A 9,828-nucleotide genomic window follows, 5' to 3' on the forward strand; every position below is an offset into this window, starting at 1 on the left:
GATAGTTCAACTTACCAACCAGCCGCCTATACTTTCCAGGATCACTAAGGGGCCCTTGTCAGTGTAGAAATTTAATATTGGGGTTCATAGGAGTATCAATGGATCTACAGTCTGTCATAATTATCTCCCCAAAAATGTCTAGACCATACATACACCGTGAGATGACAATTCCTAATTAGGGCTACACGACCTTAATGTTTAAGAAATACTTCAATCTGCCTAGGTTCTGCATAGGTCCTTCTGGAAATGCTGAAAGAAATGTTGCTTCAATTAATTATACCATCTTCATCGTTGCCCGTGATGACTATATCATCAACATAAACGACCAAATAAATGCACAGATTTATGAGCAATATGGTCAGCCTCAGGTGAGTCATACCAACACCTGAATGAGACTGACTTACCAAACCATGCTCGAGGAGATTGTTTCAAACAATATAGGGGGCGATAGAACAAGAATACAAGAAAACTAGACTCCCCCTGAGCAATAAAACCATGTGGTTGCTCTATATATACTTCATCCGCAAGATCATCATGGAGAAAATCATTCTTAATGTCCAACTGACAAAGATGTCAAAGACAAACAATAGCGAGTGATAGAAAATGACGCAGAAAAAGACGGATAGATAATACTTTAGCCATGAGGGAGAAAGTGTCACTGTAATCAAGCCAAATATCCGAGTATAACCTTTGGTAACAAAGCGAGCTTTAAGTCGACCAAAGGACTAACTTTGACTACATACGCCTACCGACAACCCACAATAGATTTACCTGGAGGTACAGCAACAATCTCCCAAGTACCACTAGCATATAAAGTAGACATCACTTCGATCATAGCATATCTCTATCCAAGACGAGATAGCGCTTCACTTGTTGACTTAGGGATAGAAATAGAGGACAAATATGGCACAAAGGCATAATGGGGTGATGATAAACGAAGATGACTCAAATAAGTAAAATGGAGATTGGTATTACGAGTGGATCAAGTATCTTTCAAAGTGCGATTGGTGGACTAGGAGGAGACAAGTCCGTAGTAGGCGAAGGATCTGATATAGGACGTGAATCTCTAGACATGATGGTGGACATTCACCGCGATGAGAAGTCAAGAGGCACTAAAACTGTAGAAGGTTGAACTGGAGTTGTAGGTGATGGAATTGGAGCCCTAGAGGAAGATGAAGGAAAGATAATGACTGAATATCCAAAAGATGGAACAAGTCACTCCTCAAAAATGTCTAAGTGATCACCTGGACTTGTAAGTATGATAAGGTTTCAAGAAAGATAATATCAACAATCATAAGGCACCGCTGGGGTTCAGCTTAATAGCATTGATATCTATCCTCTGTCTTCAAGTAACCTAGAATAACACATTTAAGAGCACGGGGAGCTAACTTATCTTTATTTGGAGTAAGGTGATGAGCAAAATACGTGCTCCCAAAGACATAAGGTGGAAGAGAGAACAAAGGTTAGTACAACATACCCAGTAAATCCCACTAGGTGGGGTTTGGGGAGGGTAGAGTGTACGCAGACCCCCTACCTAGTGAAGTACCGAGAGGCTATTTCCGAAGAGAACAAAGGTTAGTGGGGAAAGAAAACAAAGTACAGAACTTGATTCTAGATAGTTGAAGATAGCATACGGTTTATAAGATAACAGGATGTGAGAAATGCATCCCCAAAATCCGCAATGGAGCATAAGATTGTCTGAGTAGGGTAAGAAAAGTCTCAATGAGATGCCTACTCTTCCTTTCAGCTATTCCACTTTGTTAAGATGTATAAGGAGAAGATGTTTGATCAATGATCTCACAAGAGATCATGAACTGCTAAAATGGAGAAGATAAATACCTTGGGCATTATCGCTACAAAATGTGCGAATAGAAACCCCAAATTGATTTTGGATTCAGCGTAGAAGGCTAAAAATAGGATCTGAAATCGATTTTTATCCAGAATATTGAAGTACACCGACCCAGCTAGGACCCCAAATATCTGAATGAACCAAAGTGAAAGGGGGCACTGCTGATTATCAAGATGTCGAGGGAAATGGGAGTGAGTATGCTTTCTTATGGATGTTGAGTTGCCAATGAAGGTAGATATCAAGAAAGCGTTTATATGCCAAAAAAAAATTTAAAAAAAAATGTATGCTTTCTTATGGAGTTGACATGACTCACACTCTAAAGTGGACAAGTGAGATAAACCAGGTACCATTTTTTGAGGTTTTGATAAATTGGGATGTCCCAACCGTCTATTTAATAAATCGGGTGAATCAATAATACCAATGACCCGTCTCGTACTACATTCCTACGTAAAAGCAGTCACTGAAGAATAAAACAAAGTAGTTAAGTGTTTTGGCTAAGTCGCTAATGGAATGTGATTCATGCCCGATATGATTTGTTTCGTACTACATCCTATACAAAAACAGAGTAATCAAAAAATAAAATGAAGCAGTTACATGTTTTGGCTAAGCGACTAACAGATATGGGATCAAAAGGACTACCAGGAATATAAAGAACTGAATTCAAAGTTAAGGAAGCGTGTGGACTAGCTTGACCCATTCCGGTTGCCATGGTTTGGGACCCATTGGCCATTGTGACAGTTGGAAGAGATCGAGTAAGAAATAGCAGTAAAACAGATTTATTACCAGAAATGTAATCAGACACTCATGAATCAATAACCCAACTACTAGGAGAAGAAGATTGAGAGACACAAGTCATATCATTACCTGTCGGAACGACTGAAGCTATCTCAGTATGCTAATGTAATCAGACACTCATGAGTCAATAGCCCAACTACTAGGAGAAGAAGATTGAGAGACACAAGTCATATTATTACCTGTCTGAACGACTGAAGCTAGCTCAGTATGCTTACTTTGTACCGAAGGAACTCAATATAATCCGATAGGGAAACTGTTCGACTATTCAACGTATTGGATCCCATCTTTTGGTAACCAAAGTTTAAATAACCTTCGAAAATAGTCAAATAGGCTGTTCAAAGAGAATATTGATGAAACAACACAATAATATGGCCAAAAGATACTTGAAAGGACCAGAAGATGACAGAAAAATGACTGAACTTGCCGAAAATTTTTGACTTACCGAAGTTCTCAGATTTAGCTAGAAACAAATTTTCCAGAAAATTCTCATATCTGACTTGTGAGCCCTGGCCAACTCCCAAATATAAGAAAAGATACTGAAACTCGACTAAAATCTGAAGACAATCGCCTGAATCTGGAAATAATCGCCAGGAAATGTTAAGGTCGTCGGAATATGGTGGAATATGGACGTGTAGACTCGGACTTAGGTGCCGTATCCCAAAGAAGAAGGAATCTCGCTGGTAAGTGGCCGGAAGGCTTCTCACACATCGGCGCTTGACCAGATCTCACCAGAAAATTCTCCTTCTGCACTCTGCGTGACAGTGCGTGGTAGCTCCTTTGGGACCACGACTTCCCGGGTTTTGCTCGCATGATTGCCCGAGCCCGTCTGTGGTGTTGATTGTTGTCCAAGACTAAGGAAAGGTAAAATAGGGATGGACAGTTGCGGGAAAATTTATAACGGCGATGATTTCTCTTTATCTTGAGGTCACAGGTAAATTCATAGTGACTAATACCTCATGATTGCTCTAATACCATGCGAGAAGGAAGATAAATTGAGAGAACAGAGTTTGATTATTCCTCGGGGTTTAAATAGCCAAGTGCACATATTCTAAGAAAGGAAAGAGAATCAAAATACATAATTACAGCAGTAAATCAAGTAATACTATATTGACAAGATCCTAGGATATTCTAACATCTAGGATAAAGGAGCTCCACAAGTCTGCTAGGAAGAATCACCAACATACTCGAAACCTCAAAATACCGGAAAAGCTTTAAATTTGAATTCTAAAGAGTAAGAACATAAAACTAAAAGCACTACTGCAAGGTAAAATTTATTCCCCATCCAGAATGAAGCAAGCTCCAAGTTTAGAACTTTCTTTCATATTCCCAAGTATCCATGGAATGAATCACCTATCAGGTTCATCCTGTGAATCTACAGTGGAAGGTTACTAAGCCAAATAGACCTTCAGTCAAAGTGTATCCAATAGGAAACTATGGCAAAAGGTCATCCAACTAGCAATGCGAAATGTGAAATAACATTGGCATTTTGAATTTGATTCAATGTTAAGGAAAAATATTAGAAGACATTTACAGTATTTCCATATATTAGAAGACCTCTTAAGCTCACTGAGCTTATCTCAGAATCATGGTAAGGAAAAAACATACAAATTGACAATTAGAAGACAAAATAATTCCTGGAAAGTAGTTTGGAATGTCAATAAATTGGTCATCTTTCTAATAATTACCTTGGACGGTGAGGAAGGAGAACAGCGGTAGCAGATATATTTTCCACAGGGCACACAAGTAATTCTGAATTGAAACATTCATCACTTCTCCTCTTGATGAAGAAATGATTTCCACGATGACTAGCTGATGTGTCAATGCCAGTCATTCGTGATGTTAATACCATCAATCCATTTTCAGGTTTTGAAGTGTCTAGATAAAAGACAAATCTTGTAATTTTACTCTCGGATGCAATAAATAAATATTTCTTGCTCTCGGATGCTTGAAGATCCAAAGAAAATGTTTCGTCTTTTTCATGATAAAGGCAAGAGGCATCTAACTGGTTAGTTCCCAATTTATGCAACCAGACCTGTCAAAACTAATATAAATCAAGAGAAAGAATACCTGGATAAGCAAAAGTAAGATGAATTTCAACCAGACGAATCCATAAAACTAGCTATAAAGTCTACAGAAATGATTTAGCAAGTAGAACATAGATGTAGGTAGAGTTACTCATTTCTGGCAGGCAGACAGAGAAAACATAAGTTTTACGTCTCACCACTAAGCCAAAGAAAAATAATATACTCAATGATTTAACAACTCTATTAGATCTTTTAAATCAACTTTGTCTAATAAGAATCCCTTTCTGGATGTAGGATTAGCTTCTATTTTGACATCACTAGACATCATTATTAGCTCAAGACATTTAACCAAACTGAAAAACAATGGAGCATAAAGACAATATCATTATCAAAAACCAGCCAAAAGTTAGGAACTGAATGTGCTACTGAAGGAAAATAAATCACTTATATCCGATGGCTCCAAACCTTGTCGGGTCGAAGGATCTCATCCATTGTGACATAAACTAATGCTTCATCGCCTGCCCATTCAAGATATGATGTAATGGCACCAACCAGAGGTTTCCCAACCAGCATTCCAGACTCTGCATCAATAACATAAACAGTGTATATTTCATCCCCTTTTGTATCCTCTGCATATGCAACTAACTTGTTATTTGGGCTGACCTGAAAAAAGGAGAATTACGATGAAATAAGATAAGCTATAAAGCAACAAGAGACAAGGAATAGCAATAAGCATCTGCACAAAGACATGTTCTTACTCTGAAAGCACCAATGCTGTAATATGTATGTTCTAGAGCTTTCGCATTCTCATCCAAGATAATATGCTCTGAAGGAGCATCAGGTCCAGTTGGCATCGTATCATAAACAGATGTTGGAGCTCCACTTGTAGGCGCATAGCATCTACAATGTTGGACATATTCCTTACCCTCCAAGTTCCTCCTGTAGTAATAGTATGGTCCTCTCCGCAAGGGTGCAGATATGTCATCTTCCTTAATTCTTCCTCTTATCTCAGTATAAATACGATCCTCTAATTGTTTGGTTCCTAGTAAAGTGATCAAACAGTTTATAATCCCTTCACCGAGCAACTGAGAATGAATTGATGAAAGAGTAAAGACACAACAACATACCCAATGTAATCCCACAAGTGGGGGTCTAGAAAGGGTAGCATGTACGCAGACCTTACCCCTACCTTTTATGAGGTAGAGAGGTTGTTTCCAGGAGAACCCCGGCTCAAAAATCAAAGTAACCGATTCAGGATTATAAGAAATGAGACATCAAACTAGCGAAATACAAAAGATAGTAATACAAATCAAAGCATATGAGACTATGCAATACTTAAATACTACTACTAAAGGGAAAGATCAGAGGAGGGGGCTACCCCCCCCCCCCCACAGGGTGCGACAACGCACAACTACCTACTAACCTTCTACCCTAATCCTCGACCTCCATACCTTCCTATCTAAGGGCATGTCTTCAGTCAGCTGAAGCTTTGTCATGTCCTATCTATTCATCTCCCCTCAGTTCTTCTTCAGCCTATGTCTACCTCTCTCAACCCCTACTACAGCCAACCTCTGGCATCTCCTTACTGGTGCATCCTCGCCCCTCCTCTTCACATACTCGAACCACCTCAACCTCGCTTCCCTCATCTTGTCCTCCACTGGTGCCACCCCCACCTTGTCCCGATAACTTTGTTCCTAATCATATCTCTCCGGGTATGACCACACATCCATCTAAGCATCCTCATCTCCGCTACCTTCATCTTCTGAACGTCGGCGTTCTTGACTGGCCAGCACCCTGCCCCATGCAACAAAGTCAGTCTAATCACCACTCTAAAAGAACTTACCTTTGAGCCTAGGCAACACATTCTTTATCACACAGTACCCCGGAGGCGAGCCTCCACTTCACCCACCCCACTTTAATACGATGTGCGACATCATCGTCAATCTCCCCCATCTACTTGGATTAAAGCAACAAGATGAAAATGGCTAGATGCAAATTTATCTTTCAAAGAACTTCAGAAGTGCGTACAATTGAAGAAAATAAAATAACCAGTAGAGTTTTCTCAAGCTTCAAACTCTTGTTTTTTTCAAAACGTGTAAGGATTACAATGACATTCATAAGAAGCTATGCAGTTCACAATTTCTAGAGACTCGAGCGAGGGAAACACCTTTTGTTCGATCAGTAGCAGCGTAAGGCAAGCATTGCCTCAGCCATGTGACATAGTTAGCTGAAGCAGAACTTATTTGCAGTTCCTCCCCTTTTTAATAAAATATTAGCAAATCACCTCGAGATATGTGAATGGTGCCCTCCCTTTCTTGTACTGAAGCTTCATTTATTTCCCTTGGTGTCCATTTACTTCTTCTGATAGTTTCTGAATAGGTAAGATCTTGCTCCGTAGTTTCTGGAATAAGTGTATTTGTCTTCTAGGCTTTGTAATCAAAGTTTTCTATTTTAATGGTAATGTCCATTTGTCCTGTATTGAATATCATTTCAGGGATGATGATTATTGATCTCCTTTTCCCTTGAATGCTTATAATGCTTTTATATAGCCCCTGTTTGTTGTAGTTCCTTGCGCAAAAGAACTGTGAGAAATGATCCTGAAACTTGTATCTTCTCACTGAGTTCCCCTTCACTCTCAAGGCCTCCTTTAAAGCATAGCATAGCCACTTCATCGTCTTCTAGTTGAAATAAATTCTTCTAATCATGTTTTTGCTTCGTTTTGTCCAATCATAGCATACCTCTATTCTCGATTCATTTCTAGTAATATCATAAGATTTAAAACCTATCACAAAGTAAACTGTGTTGACTTCCATCACCACTTATACAAAGAAATCTTTGTTGGGGTTGATGCTTTTCCGACTCAGGCTGCCGGAAAATCCCTCTGAAAGGTGGTTATTGTTGAAGAAAGGTTAAAAGAAATATCCTCGGGAAAAATGCCTGGGAGCATTTTTTTCTTGAATTAAGTGATGTTCCTTACAACCTTCAAAATGGATTCATTTATGTGTTACTGAAGGTGCATTAAATTTTGGTTCACCGGGCAGGGTTTACATGGTCGTCAGTTGGTCGCACATCCTATATATTTGGGGCATGAAGGTAATATCCAAAAAGGTGCAAAGGAACCCTACGATTTAAAATACCAGGACTAAATCCATCCATTCAAAGACACCTATAGTATATGGGACGTGGAAGTCAAAGAATAGCATTAGCTACCATTCTAAAAGTTATTAAGTTACAAGGATTACCTATAAGAAATGATTAACTTTAAAAATTGAGCTAAACTAGCATTCAAAATCCATAGAACAAATGTTTCATACACATTTAATTCCATGAGCTAAAATACTAAAGGGTATCTGATATAGACATTTCATGAACAAATGTAACAAAATGCAGGGGCAAATTTACCTTGCCTCAAGCGGTGTCACGGGACTTTGCTTTGTTGAGAAACTTTAAAATATATGTATATATATAAATATATAATAAGCAAAACTAAAATATTGGGTATAAATATAAAAAGTGACACCATTTGAAACACAAAGGTTAACATAATAAATTCATTAAAAGGACAAAAGTGCGCTTGTTTTTTGATCAGTATACCAAAATATAGAAAACCTTACAAAATGACATGGTTTTCTATGAAAGACACCAACCTTCTATACAACTAGGAACCTCATGAGTGCACCAAAAGGAAATGAGGGAAAAGAGACTATTTCTCAAGTGTACAAAAAGGAATAAGGGATTTATCATGCATTATAAAAAATTTGAGCCTTTATCACTTAAAATATTAGATATCGGCAATGCTTGAAACGTTGACCTCCTATTAAATAAGGAGCAACAAATCCAATTGAGCTAGAATCTATTCCTAATTTTGAAATGGGATTTTTGACACAAATTTAAACCCCTTAAGTTTGAAAAATTACTCATTCTCCTCTCAAATTTGTGATTTTTGAGGGGATCTGTTGCTGCTTGATGCTATTTCCACAGTAAGTTTTCCTTATCTTCTTTCTAGTTGGAATTTTCTAGAAAACATTCATTATTTTAAATGTTGACACAAATTATGAAATTTTTTGGGTATGCCATTAGCAAAATGAAGGAGCATAAACATTAACATAGTTTGGATGTTTGCTACATATTATTTCACAATAAGGTATTGTATCGTAGTGTATTGTTTTGATGAATACAACATTTGTATGTCGTTACAAAATGTCACACATCAGCAAAGTGAAGAATAAACCTACAAGAAAGGTAGGGTACAGAGTAGAGCAACTATAAAAAGATAGGGTAAGGGATAAAATAGGATTACTAGATAATAAATAAATGAGAAAAAATAAGGTAAGTATGCCCGTGGTTACACAAAATGAGACTTTTCATCTTATGGATTTAAAGATCCAATCCAATAAAATTAAAGTAACAATCAAAACAAACAGTGTAATTAATCTAACAACACAATAGAATAGAATAGAATAGAATAGAATAGGTAAGAACCATCGAAAGGAATATACGCACCAGACATTACGGAATCAGTGTAAGCGTTTTCTTGGTGGAGATAAGAAAGGACTTCAGGGTTAGAGCGAGAGTCATCACGGAGCCAGTAGTAGTTGTCTACTCTGACGTCCCCAAACAACTCCATTTCGTGCCTCACTTTCTTCGGCGCTGGCGGCAAAGGCGTGGTGTTTGCCATAGCTTTAGAGTGGAATGGAATTGACAGCCTCTTAGCCCTACTAGCAGTACCTAAAGTGATTAGCGGAGCACAACTCAAGACCGAGAACAATGGTCGCCCGATGCACTGAATCATTCACAGTGGAGGACTTTGGATTGCTTACTTCTTTTGTAGCATACAACTGCGGGTCAATGCAAAGGGTACGGTGAGAATAATGTATTTTTATACCCCTACTTAGTAGGAAGATTTAAGTTTTGGTGACAAAAAAGTCTGATAATTAGAAATGGTGACAAGTTTGACCTAAATGTCAAACTTGTCTTAAAAATGTGATTAACTAAAATTGGACCGAATTATAATTTTTAAAACTTATAATCTTTTACAAAATACACAAAAGCCCATACACATTATACAAAAACTTCTTCCAACCCACACACATTATACAAAAACTCCGTCCAACCCACTTCCCCCACGATCCCAACTACTTGTTCATCTTATTTCAAAAT

At 38.1% G+C, this 9,828-nt stretch overlaps 1 protein-coding gene across 1 annotated transcript in view; it reads right to left on the reverse strand.

Annotated features, from left to right (window-relative positions):
* The window catches only part of LOC132033067 (uncharacterized), a 34,086-nt gene extending 24,530 nt beyond the window's left edge, over nucleotides 1–9,556 (reverse strand). The window contains exons 1-4 of the mRNA XM_059422930.1: nucleotides 9,172–9,556; nucleotides 5,427–5,710; nucleotides 5,134–5,331; nucleotides 4,330–4,676 (exon numbers count right to left, since the gene is read on the reverse strand). Of these exons, the coding sequence (XP_059278913.1) occupies nucleotides 4,330–4,676; nucleotides 5,134–5,331; nucleotides 5,427–5,710; nucleotides 9,172–9,460 (1,118 nt within the window). The 5' untranslated portion in view covers nucleotides 9,461–9,556. The remainder of the gene's footprint in view (nucleotides 1–4,329; nucleotides 4,677–5,133; nucleotides 5,332–5,426; nucleotides 5,711–9,171) is intronic.
* Between the last annotated feature and the right edge of the window lie 272 nt (nucleotides 9,557–9,828).

The sequence above is a fragment of the Lycium ferocissimum genome, chromosome 2 (genome assembly GCF_029784015.1).
Source record: "Lycium ferocissimum isolate CSIRO_LF1 chromosome 2, AGI_CSIRO_Lferr_CH_V1, whole genome shotgun sequence".
Classification (NCBI taxonomy): Eukaryota; Viridiplantae; Streptophyta; class Magnoliopsida; order Solanales; family Solanaceae; genus Lycium; species Lycium ferocissimum.